The sequence below is a fragment of the Mytilus edulis genome, chromosome 2, assembly GCF_963676685.1.
Source record: "Mytilus edulis chromosome 2, xbMytEdul2.2, whole genome shotgun sequence".
In the NCBI taxonomy this organism is placed as follows: Eukaryota; Metazoa; Mollusca; class Bivalvia; order Mytilida; family Mytilidae; genus Mytilus; species Mytilus edulis.
This window is the reverse complement of record NC_092345.1, coordinates 82624840-82648096: the sequence shown is the minus strand read 5'-3', so window position 1 is coordinate 82648096 and position 23257 is coordinate 82624840. Positions and strand designations below refer to the sequence as shown.

The 23257-nt window shown below is 31.6% G+C and overlaps 1 protein-coding gene across 3 annotated transcripts; it reads left to right on the top strand.

Moving 5' to 3' along the window:
- Positions 1-22878, top strand: LOC139513149 (dual serine/threonine and tyrosine protein kinase-like). 3 transcript variants are annotated; one of them, XM_071301415.1, is made up of 13 exons: positions 29-161; positions 2642-2742; positions 4513-4723; positions 6102-6321; positions 7129-7409; positions 8721-8844; positions 8903-8919; positions 9454-9654; positions 10523-10641; positions 10904-11045; positions 11478-12496; positions 13838-14123; positions 16887-22878. In XM_071301415.1, exons 2-13 carry the CDS (start codon positions 2723-2725, stop codon positions 17298-17300), a joined length of 3054 nt encoding a protein of 1017 aa, XP_071157516.1. In that variant the 5' UTR covers positions 29-161; positions 2642-2722; the 3' UTR covers positions 17301-22878. The 3 variants fall into 3 exon arrangements, with proteins under 3 accessions (XP_071157513.1, XP_071157514.1, XP_071157516.1); XM_071301412.1 differs by lacking the exon at positions 8903-8919 and having other exon boundaries at positions 1-152; positions 8721-8861; XM_071301413.1 differs by lacking the exon at positions 8903-8919 and having other exon boundaries at positions 16-161; positions 8721-8861.
- The last annotated feature ends 379 nt before the right edge of the window (positions 22879-23257 follow it).

Below are 23257 nucleotides of genomic sequence, written 5' to 3'. Positions count from 1 at the left end.
AATTTACATCCGGTTAAAAGTGAAAGTTGGAAATAACCTGCATGTGATAGAAGATAGAACAGTCAACAATATTTTGCAGAATTTTCAAAGACATTTCCAAAAGGCTATACACATACAATATTTTGCAGAATTTTGAAAGGCATTACAAACAGGTCATACAAGTATAATAATAAATCGTATTGGTACATGAATAGATGATATCTAGAGCTTTTTCATTTCTTGTTTTGGTAAAATTTCAGGTTTTCATGTAATCATTGTATTGTATTCTACTGATATGCCATTGACAATATATATCTGCACAACAATAGGTGAGTTAAACAGTGTAACAGACTTGATGTATCAACATTTTTTTAAGCTCACCTGACTCGACGTCCGGCGTCGTCTGTTAACTTTTACAAAAAACTTCTCCTCTGAAACTACTGGGTCAAACAAAAAAAAAAAAAAAAAAAAAATTAACCAAACTTGGACACAATCATCATTGTGGTATCTAGTTTAAAAAATGTGTCCAACCAACCAAGATGGCCGCCATGGCTAAAAATAGAACATAAGGGTAAAATATAGATTTCGGCTTATATCTATGAACCCAAAGCATTAAGAGCAAATCTGACAAGGGTAAAATTGGTTATCAGGTCAAGATCTATCTGCCCTGAAATTTTCATATGAATTGGACAACACGTTGTTGGGTTGCTGCCCCTGAATTGGTAATTTTAAGGAAATTTTGCTGTTTTGGGTTATTATCTTGAATATTATTATAGATAGAGATAAACTGTTAACAGCAATAATGTTCAGCAAAGTAAGATTTACAAATAAGTCATCATGACCAAAATGATCAGTTGACCCCTTTAGGAGTTATTGCCCTTTATAATCAATTTTTAACCATAGTTCGTAAATCTTAGTAATCTTTTACAAAAATCTTCTCCTCTGAAACTACTTGGCCAAATCAATCCAAACTTGGCCACAATCATCTTTGGGGTATCTAGTTTAAAAAATGTGTCTGATGACCCGGCCATTCAACCAAGATGGCCTCCATGGCTAAAAATAGAACATAGGGGTAAAATGCAGTTTTTGGCTTATAACTCAAAAACCAAAGCATTTAAAGCAAATCTGTTTATCAGGTCAAGATCTATCTGCCCTGAAATTTTCAGATGAATCGGACAACCTGTTGTTAGGTTGCTGCCCCTGAATTGGTAATTTTAAGGAAATTTTGCCGTTTTTTGTTATTATCTTGAATATTATTATAGATAGAGATAAACTGTAAAAGCAATAATGTACAGCAAATTAAAGTAAGACCTAAAAATAAGTCAACATGACCAAAATGGTTAATTGACCCCCTAAGGAGTTATTGTCCTTATAGTCGATTTTTAACAATTTTCATAAAATTTGTAAATTTTTAATAACATTTTCCACTGAAACTACTGGGCCAAGTTCATTATAGATAGAAATAATTGTAAGCAGCAAGAATGTTCAATACAAACACATCACCATCACCAAAACACAATTTTGTCATGAATCCATCTGCGTCCTTTGTTTCATATTCACATAGACCAAGGTGAGCGACACAGGCATTTTAGAGCCTCTAGTTTGGTTTTAAAAAGAATATTTTTATAATCCTGATTTTTAGGTAAAGATTGCATGAAATGCAAGTAAAACCTTATGGGACTGGCTTGATATCTAAATGTTCTAAGGCTTATCACTACCTTTTTTGATACACAAAATATAGTGCATTGATCATCGTAAAATTCTACACATCCTATCTATGATCATTTCCAGACATTTTGGATGTAATATATGCTCAGATATTTAAGGAACAAAATGATGTTACACTTGTCAAGAAATTTACATAACTTGTGCAGGAATCTAATATCTGTTCTAAAAATAGAATGATCTCATTTTTTTTAAAATCATCTTTAGAGTTATCTTCCTTTGTCTGGAATTGCTGTTAGATCAACTACAACAAATGCAATAATTAATTTTACTCCCCTCTGAAGCAAGTTGAAACAATCTTTACCGTTCAGTGCAAGTATTTTTTTTCTCTCAAGTATATTTTATTTTTATTGTATATATGAATCGTATCAACAAATTTCAGCTTTTTGTTTGTTGTTCTTACAAGTATTTTTTTTCTAACAAGTATATTTTTATAATCCTGATTTTTTTTTATTGTATAGCTATCAGGTTCAATACACACATTTTTAAACAAGAGAGGTAAAAAAAAACTCACTTTGAATGATACAAATCATACATACTAGTATTTGAAACATCTTTTTTTTTCTTTTAGTTTTATTTCATTGCTTCAAATTTGTTTTTGGGCATGACCGTCATCTAATAAGGTTTGTATTTATTGGTTGCAAAAAAACCCTGAGTAATTGGGGTAATTTTACAAACACTAGTCAATTACAATGTAGATCAGGTAGATTGTCAGTGCTCAATTAGATTAGCTGTTACTTTTACTTAATTTATGGCAAATGAACAGGGGTGCTGATGGTTAGATTTGGTCTCTGATGGATAGTTGTCTCATTGGCAATCATATCAGAACTCCTTATTTTATATCTATATATAGATTTTAATTTGTACATTGCTTTAAACAGTTGGAACACACTAAAACAAATACAATTATTTAATGATATATGTTATTAAATTCTAGTTTCAGATTTAATTGATACAAGAAAAACAACAATGATAGTTCAATACAACTCACAGTTGTAGAAAGAAAAGAAAATTCAGGATGCAAGAGGATCAAGAAGGGTAATAATTATTAGACAAGTGAATTTTATTGAACAAATATACAAAAGTTTTTGCGAGTTTTATTTGTTTCCAATACTAGTATCAGGATAACAATTTTTGAATACATGACAATGTTTACAATAACAAGTTTTTTGGAAACCTAAAATTTTGGCCATTTAATCTTTAAAGTGACATTCTAGGTTTTCTGTACTTATCATTTAAGAAATTTATATTATTTGATAAGTTTTTTTTTATCTCGTAAGTGATATTAAATGAGCATTCTTATGTTGTACTGCAATACCACTTTCCCAGGTCATGTCTGACCCCGCCACATTATGTATGTATGTGCCTGTCCCAAGCTGGGAGCCTGTAATTCAGTGGTTGTCATTTGTTTATGTGTTACATATTTGTTTTTCGTTCATTTTTAGTTCACCTGGCCCGAATTGGTAATTTTAAGGAAATTTTGCTGTTTTTGGCTATTATCTTGAATATTATTATAGATAGAGATAAACTGTAAGCAGCAATAATGTTCAGCAAAGTAAGATTTACAATTCAGTCAACATGATCGAAATGGTCAATTGACCCCCTAAGGAGTTATTGTCCTTTATAGTCAATTTTTAACAATTTTCATAAAATTTGTAAATTTTTATTAACATTTTCCACTGAAACTACTGGGCCAAGTTCATTATAGATAGAGATAATTGTAAGCAGCAATACTATTTAGTAAAGTAAGATGTACAAACACATCACCATCACCAAAACACAATTTTGTCATGAATCCATCTGCTTCCTTTGTTTAATATTCACATAGACCAAGGTGAGCGACACAGGCTCTTTAGAGCCTCTAGTTTGTAGATAAATGCGGCCTTAGTTTTCTCGTTTGAATTGCTTTACATAGTCATTTCAGGGCCTTTTATAGCTGACTATGCAGTATGGGCTTTGCTTATGTTGAAGGTCGTATGGTGACCTATGGTTGTTAATTTCTGTGTCATTTTGTTCTCTGGTGGACATCAATTTGACTAAAATTCTTATATTTGATTTATAACATACAAAAACATATCCAAATTATTAAAATTCTAAATTAAACAGTTTACAATGCCTGGGCTCAACAATATGTATCAGCATTTCATGTGTATTTTTGTCAAGTCGCCATCTAATTAACCATCGAAGTGACCTCTGAAGTGACCTCTGAATATAATCCAATACAAACATGAATAAAGATATAAATAGATAGTGAATTTAGTCGTTTGATTTTTTTTTAGGTCCGTCTGATTTCATATTATAGGTTAAAATATATGTTAATCATCATTTTTATCTGTATGAGAATGAGATTTTGTGGATCGAATCAGTCAATCAAATGTTTTTTTTCATCAGTCAATCAAATATTTTTTTTTCTTGTTTCACTTTCAATATTGACATAACAATGACTTCAGGGTTCAGCTAGCAAGCAAGCTAACTAAAGATAATACCTTTACATACACACTCAATATGCATTTTGCAATCATAACTGAACATGCTTAATTCATGCATAAGCCATCTCTAGCTAAGGGGTTAAATGAAATATCACATAAATATGGATTGAATAGCGTCAAATTATTCACTTGCTTTTTAGATTTTTTTGACTTAGTTGAACAAAACTGGTGGCTAAAAGTGAATTATTATTGAACCAAAAAATCATATTTGATTTTTTGGAATTTCGTAGCTATAATGTCACTTTAAGAAAGTTGTATTGTCATATTAAGTTCAACACTTTATTAAATGGTTAATATGAGCACTCGTCTATTTCTTTAGTTCTGCATTCCAATGCAGTTATACAGAAGAGGAAGTGGAAAGCCTTGGTATCATAGAATTAAGTGAGATATTAGAGAACAACACTATAAACTATGATAACTTGGAAACGGAGAAAGAGATGAGAGAATTAGTGTGTACATTGATGAAGAAAGGGAAGCAACCAACTGAGAAATTAGATAACACAAAAATGACATTCAAAACAGATGCCTCAGTATGTATTATATTTTTGTACAATGTTTAGTGAAACTAGCTGCATGTAAGAAAAAAGGTTTAGATGATGGAACGATGACTATAAAGAAATAACTATGATACTGACCCTATAAAAAAATTGAAGTCCAGCCAACTTCTTCATCCAAATATTCAGAAAAGAAACAGAAGAAATATGATCTACATCTCCCTTTATAAATGGAAAAATTGCTAAATCTTTAGTTTGCCTCCACCAAATGATTACACAATGTTTATTACCACCAATCACAGATCAGGTTAAATTTTGGATGGAATCACTTTTTCTGTTCAATTTAAATCATTATATTTTTGTGTGCTTGTCAAGGGGGAGCATTAAGGTTTATCCTTTGTTGTATATACATCTGTCTGTACATTTTTTTGTACCAAAATTTAGTTTGCCTCAAGCAAATGTTATGAAACTCATACACAATGCTAACTAACAATAAAACACTGATCAAGTTTGAATTTTGGTAGTCACTTTCACCTTTCTTGAATTGCTTAATTTGGCATTTCTGCACTCTAACGCTAACCAAATGTTATAAAACTTATACACAATGCTTATCAGTAACAAATATGGATCAAGTTTGAATATGGGTGTCTAGCGTCATCATTTTTTGGTTCTTTAGTTATGTCCCTTAATAAATGGGAAAAATGGCTAAATTTGTCATTTCCACACTCTAACCTTCATTTGCCTCTAATGGTATGAAACTAATACACTATACTTAATACTAAAAAACACAAATCAAGTTTAAATTTGGGTAGGGCCACTTTCACCTTTCTCAATAATGTCCCTCATTTAGTCATTTATGAATTGAAAAATTGCTGAATTTTCCATATATTTAAAACCAGGGCATCTGTAATCCATGAACACATTCTTCATTTATTTTTTTATATATTTCAGTACATTGGGTTTGCCAAAAAAAAATACAAGAATAATTAAAAGTTGTCTTATATCTATCATTGGCTGAATTTTAATGCAAACCTTCATGAAAAAAACTATATCTTTTTTTTTTAATGATACATGTATGAATGATATTTTTATTTGTCCTAACAAACAAGAATATTTTGTTATATATCTACAGAAAGGGGGGTTTGTCTAGAGATGATTGTCAACAAATAAAAGTATTTACACTTTTGGTATTTAGCTGAATTTGCCTCCGAAAGACCTTAGATTTACTCCAAATAACCTTCTGACATCAAACAACAATCACTTTTTCATTGTGATGTCAAAATTTTCAAATTGTGATGTCAAAATTTACAGGAACCTTAGTGATTGTACGTAATGGCGGACACATTTGCATACAAGTGTAAATATGTCTATTAAAATGAATTAAAGATTGAATATCTTCTTTATTTACCTTTAGCAACAAGGAGCAAAAATAATTGAGAAAATTTTAGAAAAAGACATGGAGAGGAAAAAGAAGCTGCATGACCTTTATTGTGACCTTGAAAGGTTTATGGCTAATGACCATGTTGACAGTGAATTAAAACAAGAAATGAGAACAGAATTTGGTGATGTTTTAGAAGAAATCAAGACCTATAAAGAAGAGTTAATGCAGGAGGAGTGTCCAATTGTTGTGGCAGGTATATCAGTTTTACAAATAAACTTTTGATTATGACCATTTTTGCATATATTCATCTTGATACTTTATTATGCCTTGTTTGTGATGCTTACACTGCAACTGTGCTTACAAATTTTATTGGCCGTATAACTATTTGTGATTTACAGTCAATGACAATATGATGCCTTGCTTGTGATGTTAAAAGTATGTTTCTTTAGAGTATTATTTATGAGGTCAATAAAGAATATGGATGAGTGAAACTTCTATTTTGCCCTTTTCTAATTCAAAATTGTTGGATTTTACCCCAAATATTTCATTTGAACAATAAGAAGAGTTGCAATAAATTTTAATCATAGATGGCTTGAAACACAATAGAAATGCTGGGCACAGTCTCACATTCCAAGCCTTGAACAATTATATTTCATATATTTAGACAATGCATGAAGATCAGTGTAATAATGAAATTGTATTACCGGTAAATAGTTAGGTCATCAATTGATCATTGATTTTATCTTTAATAGCAGCTTGAAACAAACCTTTATATTCAGAACTCAGTGCTTGTAAACCATTATATGACAAGTTGCATGACTTGATAGAATGGTTATCAATGATCCCAAGTTCAGTCAATCTCATCATTTTTAAAAAGCATGGATATCTCTAGCAGAAATAAAAGTCGTAGATATTTGTTGAATTTGATAGTAGGTTTAAATATGTCTTGACACACATCTCTTTCATCTAAAAATGATTACTGGTAGATTAACCTATAAGTTATAGTGAACAAGTTTTATATGTAAGTGTTGTATCTGTTTCCATTTTATTTGTTTGTAAGGTGAGACAACTGCAGGAAAAAGTAGTTTACTGAATCTGTTACTTGGAAGTGATGTGTTACCCCATTCTTTGCTGACTTGTACTACCACAATCTGTAGACTATGGAATAAGGAAGAGAAGGCTGTCTTAGTAACTGATGCAGATGATGAAATAACAAGACTTCATTTACCAAAAGACATGGAAGCTACTTTGATGAAAGAAAAATTGCAAAAATATGTCAGTGATGCAAGCCAAAATAAATATAAATTTGTAGACATACATTGGCCAATACCTATTCTGAAGGTATGTCTTACATTGAATTTGTAATATGCCTTTAGTATTCTTATTTCTGTTCATCTGGCTAATAAGCTAGTGTGAGCTATTGCAATCACTTTTGATCTGTTGCATTCTATTTTTATCTGGTGACAAACACAAGTGATATATTGCATTTAGGGCTCTTTTAATTCAATGCTATATATAACTTTTTATATTCTTCTTTGAACTATAATTAAACAACAAAGACAACAACACCCATCAATGAACGCTTTGAACTGTTAGGTCTATATCAACCAATCATATCAAGAGTTATGTATGGGAGGTCCTCTACAAATATTGTCTGCATTTGATTCTGATTGGATGAACAATGCCAATTAAGGCAATCTTTGATTTTAATTGTCCATTATATTCAAAATCTTCTGTGAAATTTCATGTTGAAATGCCTTCTAACATCAAGCAAATGATTAAAGAAAACAAATATGAGGTTAATTTGTCAGAAGTTATCTTCTCTTGTTAAATATTTTAACTACAAAATCAAATGTATCCCAGAGTTGTCAAAATATTTTTATATCTGGTGATCCCTGAATGAAGAAAAACTGCTGGTTCTCACTACTATTTCTATAACAAAAAAGCTGCTGGTTCTCACTACTATTTCTATAACAAAAAACTGCTGGTTCTCACTACTATTTCTATAACAAAATACCACAATTGTGTTGGTCCTTTACAAATCCTTGGACCACTACTTTTTGAGAACTCTGGTATCATATTTACATACTGGTATTTTTAATATCACAATATAAGATTAGGGAGATGTGGTAAGATTGTGACCAAATGACATGGGCCATTTTCTTCTAATTAATGATTTTGTCTTAACTTCACAAAATTTGATTACCAGAATGCAATATAGTATTATTATGTTTTTAATGACCAATCCCGCTATGATGTGGTGTTTCCTGCATCGAATTGAGAATGCAACAATTGCTATGTTGTTTTTGCATTGGCACATCTTACATTTTAAGATTGTGTCATATGTGCCAATAAGAGTGCTATGTTTAGTTGTCAAATGTTTTTTTTATTTATTCCATGTTGACAGTTTCATTTTATTCTATCATATGTAATCTAGATGACCAGTCTTCTTGAAATGAAATTTAATGCCATATTGACCATATGCAATTTAATTTTAGGTACTGCAAGCCAAGTCCGTAAACAGTAATATTGGAATTTCCAATCAGCTGAAAAATTGTTTATTTTCTACAAAGATTACTAGGTTGCATTGTGTTAATTATTTCATATAGCATTAAGATAAACTGTAGCAAGTTAAAATTTTGTCCATTTCAGCGCCAAGCCATTATAGTAGATACTCCAGGAATAGGATCAAGTGAAGAGCTTACCATGCGTTTACTTGACTATCTACCAAAAGCTATAGCCTTTATTTATGTTATAAACAGTAGTAATGCTGGAGGTGTTCAGAGTGACAGGGTAAGCCTTTATATATGTTATAAACAACAGTAAATCTAGAGGGGTTCAGAGTGACAGGGTAAGCCTTCAAATATGTTATAAACAACAGTAAATCTAGAGGGGTTCAGAGTGATAAGGTAAGCCTTCAAATATGTTATAAACAACAGTAAATCTAGAGGGGTTCAAAGTGATAGGGTAAGCCTTCAAATATGTTATAAACAACAGTTAATCTAGAGGTGTTCAGAGTGACAGGGTAAGCCTTTATATATGTTATAAATAAAAATTAATCTAGAGGTGTTCAGAGTGACAAGGTAAGCCTTTATTTATATTATAAACAATAGTAAATCTAGAGGGGTTCAGAGTGACACTCAGACAGGGTAGGCCTGTCATCAAAATAAACTATATCTAATTGTACATGTTATAACATGTGCTTTACCTGAATATCCATGCTTCTTTGTTGATTTTTTACCAAGGTGATAATTGGAAAACTTTGGCTTCAAAACATGACCAGTAATTAGCTGCCATAACACTGATTGAGTGAAATATTTTTTTGACGATTACATGAAATGAATGCGCAAAATATGATAAAATTGTGCTGTACATTTTTTTACAGCTCTTGAAGATATTTGAGGTACAAAAGAAGGATAGTAAGATGTATGAGTTTGATCCAACAAGAGCTATATTTGTGTGTAATAAATGGGATCAAGTTCCTGCTAAAGAGGATAATAAAGTTTGGAACAATACAAAGACAAAACTAAAAGATAACTGGCCGCACTTCAAAGAATCTCAGATGTTTAAACTAAGTTCTAAAGAGGTAAGTTTTGTATGGAGCAGAATATTTTCTGTTCATGTTTTCAAAGGAGAGGTGGTTTCTTTTAGCATCAAGATCTGTAAGAACTTAGGTTGATTATATGTTTAGCATCAGTTATATAAACATGACTAATGCACACACACAGACATTTATAAATTTTTTTATATGACTAATGTTCTATTGTGAGGTAAACATGTGTGAAATCCTTTGAGAGAATATTAAATTGGTAAACATAGCATGCTTCAAGGACTCCAATTGTTGTTTTTGTTGATTTCAGTTCTCATATTCTAAGTGACAGATAGTCATATAACAGAGAGATAAAAAGCATGAAGCATTCCATACATGACAATATTTTGTCCTCCTAAATTTTGATGTCCTATTAGTATTATATACAAGTGACCTGGGAAACAAATGGTCTACATGGACTATAAGTTGGGGGTTAAAATTTACTACAGTCATTTAAAAACATGGCACCTTATTTCTTTTTGAATTTGATAGAATATGCAATTCCTGATCAAACATCAGTGGTTTAAATATAGGCACTCCACCTTATTGAAGTTACTCCATCAATAACATTTAAAGTCATGAAATATAGAGACTTGCATTAATTTTGGGATTTTCCCTTACAAGTTCATGGACAAAGTAATGCCTGTTTCTAACAGTTTGTTAATCAGCTGAGCAACTCCTTGAAAATGTAAGTATTGATGACAAAATGTAAGGATTGATGACAAAAGTTGAATAACCAGGTTTATACCTCATGCATGAGTTCAAAATCATATATATTTTATATCTTAAAATATGTGATTATAAAAATTAGGAATAATAGATCTTTATTTGATGATATCAAAGTGATCATGTTATTTCATGGTAGGAGACAAGAAGAGCAGCTACTCCAGGATTAGAGTATACTACCAATTTCCAGAGACTTCTTACAGGAATAGGAGAGATGATTCCCGCCAGTCTAGAGGCCAAAGTTGCTAGACATTCAAGGTAAGATGGTACTATAATAGTTCATAATTCCAATTGTTATTAATAACTGAGGGCTTGCATTGTCTTGAAACTAAGTTATTTATCCAAATCAAACAAGGATAGTAGATATTTTGTAAAGACTTAATACATCCATCTCTTTATCTCTGTTTAATAAAAACTTTGTGAACATTTCAGTTTTGAATCTTAAGTGATTTATTGAATTTTGTCTTCTTTTATTCAAAGAATGAGTATGTGTATAAACTATACTCTGCCTTCCTTTCAGATGGCAGAAACAGTTCTTAGAAAAGGCATTGAAAAGAATAGTAGGGAGAATTAAATTATCCAGGAAAACTGAAGATGAAAAGAAGAAACTGAAAGTGGACATTGAGGAACGAATAAAAACATTGAGTTACAGTATTAAAGAGGTAACAAAAATTAAGTTGGATTTATTTACAAATACAAAAAAGAATACTATATAAGTATTCATTATGTATTAAAAGGACTTGATGGTTAAAAAAACAAATTGAATTTTGTGGATAGCACAACTGTGGGTTCCCTCACTGTCAACTTCCTAATTAAGGAATCCATATTTTCCCAAGAAAGTCTCTTATCTTTTCACATTTACTCTCTGACTGTTTGGGAGACTTGAAGAAGTTTACTTGATTTTTCTGTAGAAATGGTAGGATACCAGAATGACAAATATACCAGTAATGCATTAGGAGGTGACATTTTGACATTTATTCTATTGCTACATTGAAGACCCATTGGTTGCCTTCGGCTGTTGTTTGCTCTATGGTCGGGTGGTTGTCGCTTTGACATATTCACCATTTCCTTTCTCAATTTTATTTTTCTTTAAGGTGAAGAAAAGAGTGAAAGAAGAAGCTGAATTTCGCTGTGTACAGATTTCCACCAATTTATATGAGCATCTTAGGTCTAAGGAAACCTACAAACATATGTTCTTATGGTCGAATGCAGAATTACCCAAAGGTGGAGATTTTGAAGTGATAGAATACCAAGCAAAGAAATTGATAATAGAAAGAATAAATACTGAGACACGAGCCTGGTGTAATAGAGAGAAGGTCAATGACATCACTCAAGAATTGTCTAATTTATTTAAAGCAGAGTGTAAACTTATTGATGCACAATGTGAGGAGATTAATAGGACTTTACTTGACATAAGTATGCCTCTTGATGATGGACTGCATGATTACAGCAACAAACCTGAACATAGTAATGATCCACTGTTTACAAGGCATGAGAAAATTGTTCTTGCAGTTACCTCCCCTCTTTGGCTTCCTCTTGTCATTGGAGCAGGCCTGATAGCACTTCCCTTTGGAGTAGCTGCTGGTGTCAAGGACTTCGTTCAGCAGTCATGGAAAATAAATGATTATAACTCAAATAAATTGAAATATATGATGGACTGGTGCTCAGAGGTTTTACAGCAGTACAACAAGGAGGCTATTCTGAAATTAATGGAAGAGACATATCTTAAAGATTTTAAAATGAAAGTAGATTTTGTCTGTGAGACTGTTATACCTCAACAGATAAAAGCAGATGAACAGTTTATTTGTCATATCAAGAATGAACTCCGAACATCATGTGAAATTCGAAAGCAATTTCAGCCATTAGAGTTTTCCTGCAAGAGCATTCTTGGTAAACTACTTCTGATTAACATGGATTATTTCTCGGGATATAAATTATCAAAGAAAAATATAAGAAATGGTGGAGAAGAAATTGGTAAAGGACAATTTTCAGATGTGCATGCGACTGAAGTTCTTATCAATGGTCAGTGGATCAAAGCTGCTGTAAAAACACTGCGGAAACCCTTGGAGAAGACAGATTCCTATGTACAATTAAGTGAAGTGCAAAATCTAAGGTGAATATTATAAAGAAAATATGACAAATGTCTAATGGTCAATCTGATTAAGATCAGATCTTCTCTCTGTGCTTTTTGATTTGTTAGGTAACATGAGGTCATTTTAAGATGCATTTGTTTGCAAATATTTAATCAAACAATCATTAAAAGTGACAGTCTTGCATTTTGATTAACAAATTTACGGAATTGAATCAAAATTGTACCTTTGTTTTAATAAAATATTTTATTACCTTATACACAGTTTAAATTCAAGAAATATGAATTAAACAATGACACTTTACTGCTTTGCTTAGTTCAGAAATGTTTATGATTCAGTCATGCTAGATCTTTGTGATCACTCCAGATTTGGAGATGGTGCAAAATTCTAAGTTGAAGACATGTCATGAAAATAATTAAATAATTATGTGTTTCTAGGACTTAAAGAAACTTTATACACCATTTTAATCACCAACTGCCAACTTTTAATATGTTATTTGTCCTTAAATTAAGAAAAGGTTGGACAAACAACTTTCTTTATTTTGGATATACATTTATACACTTGCATATAGTTCCTTTGTAAATCAAAATTTATATTAAATTGCCATTTATAAATTAATGTGGAGAATATGATTTATCAAATTTAAACAGTTGATAAGAATAATGAAAGTGTTTTTTCAATATCTTATGTTCCTGTAAGCCATTGAATAAAATTTGGTTCAAGATGTGTATTGATATCAGTGCTGATTTCCACACTTTTTTGAAATTCTATTATTCCTGTTCTTGCATTAGGCAAATGGGATAATTGATAAAATACCAGTATGATGGACAGCTGTCATGATTTAAGTATTCATTGGATTAAACTCCACTCATAACCACAGTTTCATATGTCTGACTAGCTACAAAATTTGCTGAATCACAACAGCCCTGATGCTTTGATTTAAATTCTGCCATCATTCTTTAGTTTATTCTTGAGACCAATAAATTGATATATGTCATTTAGGAAACTGGTGCTGATGGCAGATCTTTCATAGTCTCTGTTAGATTTATTCAGAACTTTTATAAACCATTACTGATTTAGAGATTGTCATTTTGTTAAGGTTCATGTGGACCCTATGGCTAAAATGGCCGTATTTTCACCTCAAAATTTACTCTGAGTACAGGCAAATCTGTGCATTTGGAAAAGTTTTAAGGCATAGCATGCCCTAGATAAATAGAATTTTAGCCATAGGGTCCACATGAACCTTAATTACGTGTCTATCCTTGAGAATGCTGTCTAAACCTATTAAGGTTTGCATGTTATTTTTTTCTTTAAAATCATGAGATCATGAATTGATGAAAAATTCCAACTTGTGTACTTCACAGAAAACTTGATCATCAAAATATAGTGGAATTATTTGGGGTGTCATACAGACTTGGGAGTCAAAGTAAAAAGTTTCTTCAGATTTATATGGAATACTGTGATGGCAGCTTAGAACACATTGTATACAGGAAAAGAGATCCTCCACCATGTTTCAAGTTCAAGGACGTGTCATTGTGTAAAGCATCATGGGAGTTTTATCTGAAGATGATGTGTGGTGTATGTAAAGGATTAATTCATGTCCATTACATGGGATTTGTTCATAGAGACCTCAAGCTAGCTAATATTTTGGTAAGGTTAAATCTTTTGTTTGGTATCTTGGTAAGTCTAAAACCTTTACTTTATTTGCTATATATGTTTTAATATCAAAATGTGATATGATTTCCAATAGACAACTATGAAGTATAAATGAAAAGAATCAAAGGTCCTATAATATTGCATATTGCTTCAACTGTGAGATAACCCATACCTACTAGCAAGTTTAAAAAGGCCATAACATGATAAAATGTGAAACATCTGAAAAATTTAAAATGAAAATAATTATGCCCCCACTGTAGTGGAGGGGGCATTAAGTTTAACCCTTGTCTGCCTGTACGTATGTACGTTCCAAAGTTGGTTTCCATTCTCTAACTTTAGTTTGCCTCAACCAAATTTAATGACACTTATACACAATGCTTATATAAACCACAAAACACAGATTGAGTATAAATTTTTGTGGTGTCACTTCAACAGTTTTAGAGTTATGCTCCTTTATATAAGTTGAAAAATTGCTGAATTTTTAGTTTCTCTTCTCTAACTTTAGTTTGCCTCAACCAAGTGTTATGAAACTATACACAATATTTTTTAACATAAAGCTATGATGAAGTTCAAATTTGGGTAGCGTCACTTTTACCATTCTTCAGTTATGTCCCTTTTTAACTTTATATGATATGCAAGCTGAGGCATCATCTGTGTCCCATGGACACATTCCCCATTTATTTTATATTGAAAATTTTTTGGTCGTATATTGGTATCACGTTGGCGTCGTCGTCGTCCGAAGACATTTTGGTTTTTGCACTCTAACTTGAGTAAAAATAAATAGAAATCTATGAAATTTAAACACAAGGTTTATGACCATAAAAGGAAGGTTGGGATTGATTTTAGGTGTTTTGGTCCCAACAGTTTAGGAATTAGGGGCCAAAAAGGGCCCAAATAAGCATTTTTCTTGGTTTTCGCACAATAACTTTAGTATAAGTAAACAGAAATCTATGAAATTTTAACATAAGTTCTATGACCACAAAAGGAAGGTTGGGATTGATTTTGGGAGTTTTAGTCCCAACAGTTTAGGAATTAGGGGCAAAAAACAGGTCCCAAATAAGCATTTTTCTTGGTTTTTGCACAATAACTTTAGTATTAGTTTATAGAAATCTATGAAATTTTAACACAAGGTTTATGACCACAAAAGGAAGGTTTGGATTGATTTTGGGAGTTTTGGTCCCAACGAAAAATGAATTATTGGGGTTCTTTGATATACCAAATCTAACCGTGTATTCAGATTCTTAATTTTGGGTCCTGTTTTCAAATTGGTCTACATTAAGGATCATTAAGGTCCAAAGGGTCCAAAATTAAACTTAGCTTGATTTTAACAAAAATTGAATTCTTGGGGTTCTTTGATATGCTGAATCTAAATGTATTTAGATTTTTGATTATGGGCCCAGTTTTCAAGTTGGTCCAAATCGGGGTCCAACATTATTATATTAAGTATTGTGCAATAGCAAAAAAATTTCAATTGCACAGTATTGCGCAATAGCAAGAAATCTTCAATTGCACAGTATTGTGCAATAGCAAGAAATTTTCAATTGCACAGTATTGCGCAATAGCAAGAAATCTTCAATTGCACAGTATTGTGCAATAGCAAGAAATCTTCAATTGCACAGTATTGTGCAATAGCAAGAAATCTTCAATTGCACAGTATTGCGCAATAGCAAAAAATATCTAATTGCACAGTATTGTGCAATAGCAAGAAATTTTCAATTGCACAGTTTTTATGAAATATTCTTTGAAAATTGGAGTTATCTTTCTTTGTCCAGAATAGTAATTGAATCAACTTAAATCATTGTTTTATACAATATACAATGTATATTCACTTTTACTACCAACTAATAAATTAAAACAATCTTTACCATTCAGTGATTACAATATTTTATGATGAATTTAAATGAGTAGTTATTGTTGCAAACTCCATTAGAAATTTGAATTGAGATCAGTTTTGGAATAAGGGAAAGGGGGATGTGAGAAAAAAAAATTGGGGGGGGGGGGGGTTCAATTTTTCTCATTTCAGATTTCATAAATAAAAAGAAAATTTCTTCAAACATTTTTTTGAGAGGATTAATATTCAACAGCATAGTGAATTGCTCAAAGGCAAAAAAAAAATTTAAGTTCATTAGACCACATTCATTCTGTGTCAGAAACCTATGCTGTGTCAACTCTTTAATCACAATCCAACTTTAGAGCTGAGTCCAGCTTGAATGTTGTGTCCATACTTGCCCCAACTGTTCAGGGTTCAGCCTCTGCGGTCGTATAAAGCTGCGCCCTGCGGAGCATCTGGTTTGTTTTGTTTTCCATCAATCTGTTAAATGACTTGAACGATTAGATAAAATTTTACACCATGATGTAAATATTAGAAATAATCTATTTATAGAAACTACAAATAATAACTAAAATGAAATATATTTTTTTTAAGGAAAACTTATTTAAAAAAAGGGGGGACTATGAGAGCTTATGTTGTCTCTATGTTGTCTCTGTTTGTATAACTTGTCGACTGTAAATAAAGCTTATTTTTTTACTTATTTATTTATGAAAATGGCAGGTATGAATTGAATAAAACTGAAACTTCTATGGTCAGCTAAAACCATCTTTAAAAAATTATATATTATTTTCAGAAACGAAATGCATATATAACTTGTCTTGTTGTTCAAGTTGTTTCACTGATTATGTTTAATGGGAGTGTATTCCATTATTCATTCCAACATATATAATAAAAATGGATATTTTATATGACTTTTTTTCCATCAGGTGAAAGATGGTGAAGCAAAGATTGCAGATATTGGTTTAGCTAAAGAGGCAGAGGACATCTTGGGTACAGTCACTGGGACCCCAACTACAATGGCTCCTGAGGTCCTTCAGGGGAAAATGTATGGAACAGAAGCTGACATATTTAGTTTAGGGATAATTTTATGGGAAATGTGGTATGCACGTCCAGGTTACACGCACCCAGTTGGTGTAGAGTCAGAAGGATATCAATTTATAGCTAAAAATTTAAATGAGTTGAGTAAATATGTAATCAATGGTACTAGACCAGAGTTAGAAACTAAGTATAGACCTCATAACAAATTGCAATTTCTTATGAAAAAATGTTGGGATAAAGATATTGCAATTCGTCCAACAGCTGCAGACGTATTTGATCAACTTTCAGAGATGAAATCTTGAATTAGTAATATTTGGTTTTGTCTTGCCATCAAAGAATGTCAAAGAACTTTTTTTAGACATAAGGATGCTATTCCAGCAGCAACAACAGCATGAACTATTTGTATAAATCTTTAAATTTTAAAAAGTTGAAGCGCTTGATAATTTATATCTTGTATACAAATACCTCATGGCTTGAAGTTTGTATAGAAGAATTCCAAGGTGAACATGAAGTAAATCTTAGGAATTTTTACTCCCTGTCGGTTTTTGGTGGGCCCCCTTTTCTTTGTTTGAAATTGTTTAATCCTACACTGTACACCATAACTCTGTATCCACCATCGATGATGGCTTGCAATACAATATCATTGAATTGAGTAATTTATAACAATTATTTTAGGCAGTTTTAGCAACACCGTTTCTATGACATATACTTTTCAATATTTTAAGTCCATTCACCAATCCAGATTTCAACCAATTTCATTGCTTGACACATGTAAAATTGAAAATGGAAATGGGGAATGTGCCAAAGAGACAACAACCCGACCATAGAAAAAAACAACAGCAGAAGGTCACCAACAGGTCTTCAATGTAGCGAGAAATTCCCGCACCCTGAGGCGTCCTTCAGCTGACCCCTAAACAAATATATACTAGTTCAGTGATAATGAATGCCATACTAATTTCCAAATTGTACACAAGAAACTAAAATTAAAATAATACAAGACTAACAAAGGCCAGAGGCTCCTGACTTGGGACAGGCGCAAAAATGCGGCGGGGTTAAACATGTTTGTGAGATCTCAACCCTCCCCCAAAACCTCTAGCCAATGTAGAAAAGTAAACGCATAACAATACGCACATTAAAATTCAGTTCAAGAGAAGTCTGAGTCCGATGTCAGAAGATGTAACCAAAGAAAATAAACAAAATGACAATAACACATAAATAACAACAGACTACTAGCAGTTAACTGACATGCCAGCTCCAGACGTCAATTAAACTGACTGAAAGATTATGATTTCATCATATGAACATCAGGCACAATCCTTCCCGTGAGGGGTTTAGTATCATACCATCATAACATATATGAGAAGAACATAACCCGTGTCATGCCAACAACTGGTTTTTGAATAAATGTGTTTAGTTCTGATGCAAAGTATCGTAACTATATCCCTTCTACATTAATAAGTCTATTCAAAGGTTTTGTTAGTTTTTGAGGTGAATGCTGACACCTTTGTGCTTTATAAGGAATATTTCCATAAAAAATTGGATGTGCAATACCTGAACGTATAAGAAGTCTGCATGTTGAGCTATATTTATAATGATGTCCTTATACCGATGATAAAATTTAGTAAATGTTTTGAATACATGACCATGTTAAAATTTATGATTAGGTTAGTTCAAGTGATTTACTTATGATATGGTAATGATATTTTGTTTGAAGAAGTCATACTGGCATTACCAAATCTAATATCTCAGAAACTATTTGGCCCTGTTTCTTCATTTAAGGTTAGTTTGCATAATTTACACGTCAAGGTATTTAAATTATATTTCAACATTTGCATTTTATTATCAAATTATAAGCAGATGAAACATATCTCTGTGTTAATAGTTTATCAGAAGTATACATTTTTGTTCCCAGAGCAATCACGTTGTGTAGACATAGAGATACCTGGTATTCATGTGTCTGTCTGTCCCTCTGCCCATCTGTCAGTTCGTCTGGTATTGTTATGCTCTCACATGAACAGTTCTTGAAATACTCTTTGAAGCTTATATCATGGGTTTATCAGCAAGACAAGTTAGAAATCAGTACTGATTTTTTTGTAAAGTTATGTCCCATGAAAATATCAACTGGTTCAACTGACATGAACCTCATTCATGTCATTTATAGGGTTCATGGGTCAATGTAAAGTTTTCATAGATAAAATATATCTCATATTTTATAAGTAGTAGTCTCAGTTTTATTGTATGGTTTGACATTCAACCATGATAGTTAATGCAGGCGAGATATATCAGTGTGTGCACTCTTATTAGATACATGCAAACCAAAAGCATTTGTTATTTTTGTTACAGTTGTTCAGTTTAATATGATTCTTGAAACAAAAGTGTAAACTGTTTTTTTTATGCCCCACATAGATAGTAGAGGGGCACTATGTTTTCTGGTCTGTGCGTCTGTTCGTCCGTCCGTCCATTTGTTCGTCCATCTGTCCCGCTTCAGGTTAACGTTTTTGGTCAAGGTAGATTTTGATGAAGTTGAAGTCCAATCAACTTTAAACTTAGTACACATAATCCCCATGATATTATCTCTCTGATTTTAATGCCAAATTAAAGTTTTGACCCCAATTTTACAGTCCACTGAACATAGAAAATTATAGTGTGAAGTTCAGGTTAAAGTTTTTGGTCAAGGTAGTTTTTGATGTCAAGGTTGAAGTCCAATCAACTTGAAACTTAGTACTCATGTCCCCTATGATATGATCTTTCTGATTTAAATGCCAAATTATAGTTTTGGTTCCAAGTTCACGGTACACTGAACATGGCAAATGATAGTGCGAGTGGGGCATCCGTGTACTATGGACACATTCTTGTTCATATTAAAGGAGAAGTTACATTTTATTTATGTTATATTTTGTAATAAATTTTAGGAGAAGGGAGTTAAATTTTATATTGAATTAGTTAATTTAATTTCAGAAATAAGTTACATTTTATATTATATTTACTTGATTACATTTAATTTTAGTATATTTTGTTACTTTAAAAATTTTAAACTATGTATGATTAATATGTACATTTAAAGACCATTGTTGCTGTTGATTGTTTATTATTATATTGAACTTGACTATGATGTCTTCTTTCTTCTAATTTACTATTTTCAAACCAACAGAACTTTAAAAATTCTCAGTTTTCAATCACAATTTGATTGCATCAACAAGGTTCACAGACTTTACTCAAAACAAATGAACTGTGTTATGATATATCTTTCTATGTTTAGTATGTTATTTCTCTTAAATTTTATGGTAAGTTTCAGAAAGCAGACGACTTTTACATGACCATACAGATGGAAACTGATTCTTAGAGATGTTGCTGTCAAATGATTTTTTCCTGAGTTCGCCCAGTTTAATGCATTGTGGACTAATGTTTGTGTTTTCGTGAGTTTTCTTTATTATCATGGTGTCCCCTTTCCTTCAACTTATGGTTATGAATGTCCCCTTGGTACTACTATAAATTACACTAATTTTTGTTATTAATCTTATCTGATGGTGCTAGAAATCAACCTGTCATGTGTTCATACAACAAATGTTCTCTTTACATTGGTAAACTACCTCAATATTGAAAACAAAGTGAATGGAAAACAAAGGATTTATGTTTAAAAATGATTGATCTAAAATTATAAATAGCTTTAAAAGTCTTCAAATGACAGAAAAGCTAAAAAAAAATTAAATAAAAGTAAAATGTTGATTCAAGATCTTTCGTCTGTTATTTTCTCTTATATTGAAAACTGATGAAATAATGGGCTCGTGAGTATAATTTCTGATGGTCGACCAATTTACTAAGACTTCTGATACATGTACTACAAATAAAAAAGACTATCCAAAGAAGGTAAATTACAAAAAAAATACTCCTCACTTTCAAATGTTGAATGAAGGTGGGCGAGTGGTCTTAGTAGTTACTACTGTAATCACTAGCCAGTCAACACCAAGATTGTGAGTTTGAACCCTGCTCCTGCTGGTGCACTTGACTACAATCTTAATTGACTAGGATTGTCAGTTTTCCTATTGAGGGTTGGTGGTTTTCTCCGGGCACTCCGGCTTCCTCCACCAGTAAAAACTGGCCTCCATGAAATAGCCTAAATGTGGTGCTTAAAAGTTGCGTTAAAACACCAAAAATCAAATAATATCAAATGTTGAATGTATATTTTTAAGTTGTTGCTTGTTTAAGTTAAACCATTATGAAACTCTTTTCTGTATTGTGTTGTTGAGATGTATTCCATTATTTTAATGTAGAAATTTTTCATTTGAGATATAATTTCATTTAACTAACTTAATAGATATCTTATACAAAAATAATGCCTCTAGCAAATACTCTATAAGAAGATTATGCAACTGTATATCATAGAAATTAAATTTCTGCAAATAAATTTAAGAAATAAAACCACTAAATTTTAACACCACTATACATTGTTTTTTGACTGTATAACTTTTGTGGCCATAATTGTAATTTGAAGTAATAAGATAGAAGTAAAATTATTAAATTAATCATTGTGATTTCTTTAATGTCTAGTTACAACTATTAGATGTACATTCAAGATGAGAACAGCATAGCAAAATAAAACCATAATGACCCCTTCACATAAAGAGATTTTTTCTTACGAGTTCTCACTGATCACCAACTCATAGTCATTCACAAGCATCCATAAATTACCCATAAACATTTTGTGATTGCAGACACTCTTTAGGATTCATGCTGTAAATACATTGTAATAACTCATAGTTAACCCTAATAGACCGTAAGTAGCACATTATAACCCATATGACTAGGTTTATTCAGGCTCTGAACTAAGCAAATAACTAATTCCAGTTAACCTTTTAATTTGTTTTGAAATAGGTTTTTTATTTTTTTTTAGCTTATTTGCATTACGATTCTTTAGCAGTTTGCAAAAATGCAAAATTAATTATTACAATTTCAGTAAATGCAACATACAAATAATGCTATTAAAATTTAATGAAATGCAATTTCATTTCTGTGAATCAAATCCTATCGCAATTTCTGGTAAATAAGAAAAACATTGCCAAAATTCTAAATTTGTAATGTTTTCTTTCTTTGTACTAATAGCAAGATCAAAGAGAGAAAATAAGCTCAAAACAACCAGCAAGGAAAGCAATATTCAAGTTTTGAAATATTTTTTTGTTCTATCTGCTTTGATTAATAACTCCTTCCATTTTTTTTTTTTAAATCACTCAAATCAGAATATGTTGAATCAAACCTTTTTTTAAAGGTATTTAAAAAAGAAGCTAGAGTACTTTTAGTTTCAGAGATCTTACAATAAAAAGTGACTCTTGAATACAAAAAGTTTATGAGGCCAAAATAAACTTAAGTACAAAGTTGATGAGCATTGAGGACCCCAAATAACAGTGGCGGATCCAGAAATTTCCATAAGAAGGGGCCCACTGACTGCCTAAGAGGGGGCCCACTCCGGTCATGCTTCAGTTATTCCCTTTATAAGTAACCAAATTTTTCCCCAAAAGGGTTGGCCTTGGCCCCCTGCCACCCCCTAAATCCGCCTCTCAGTCTGAATAATGAAATTCTAAAAGTTTTGCAAAATACAGTTAAGGTAATCTACTCCTTGGGTAAAACATTCTTAGTATATGCAAGTTTTGTTATGCACATTTCTATATTGTCGACATTCCTTAAGTCAATTAGTAGATCAATTAGTAGATAGACTTCTGACATTATGTATATTACTTACTATATGTATTGAGGAAGCATTTTTTATTATAAATAAGCTAAAAAATTATCTATGCATTTATTTTTAATTTTTACACATGTTATATATCTATTTGATTATATGTTTAATTTTTATGACTGACTTTAATAAAATATCAGAAAATTGGTTATTCCTTTAATGTCTTGATGAGTGCTGGGAATCTAGATATTGGTGTGCATCACTTTTTCTGGAAGCATTTTCGCAAAATACTGGGAGAAAGCTGTCTTTCAGTTATTTATGCCAACCTCTGTAGGATATTTTCCATATTGGTGTCTACAGGTGACATATCTACTTTCTCCTGGAATCTGGCCACAAATGTGGAGGGATCATTAGTTAAGTAGTCAGTGTTTTGGTACTGACACAATTTATAACAAACATTTCCTTTTATTTCTATCTATAGAAACTGTTAAGAAATAAGGGTTCAAACTTCCTCAGCAAGGTAAATTAACTTTCAGAAGATTTTATTATTGTGTAGGTCATTTTGGTCATATAGCTCCTACATATTCA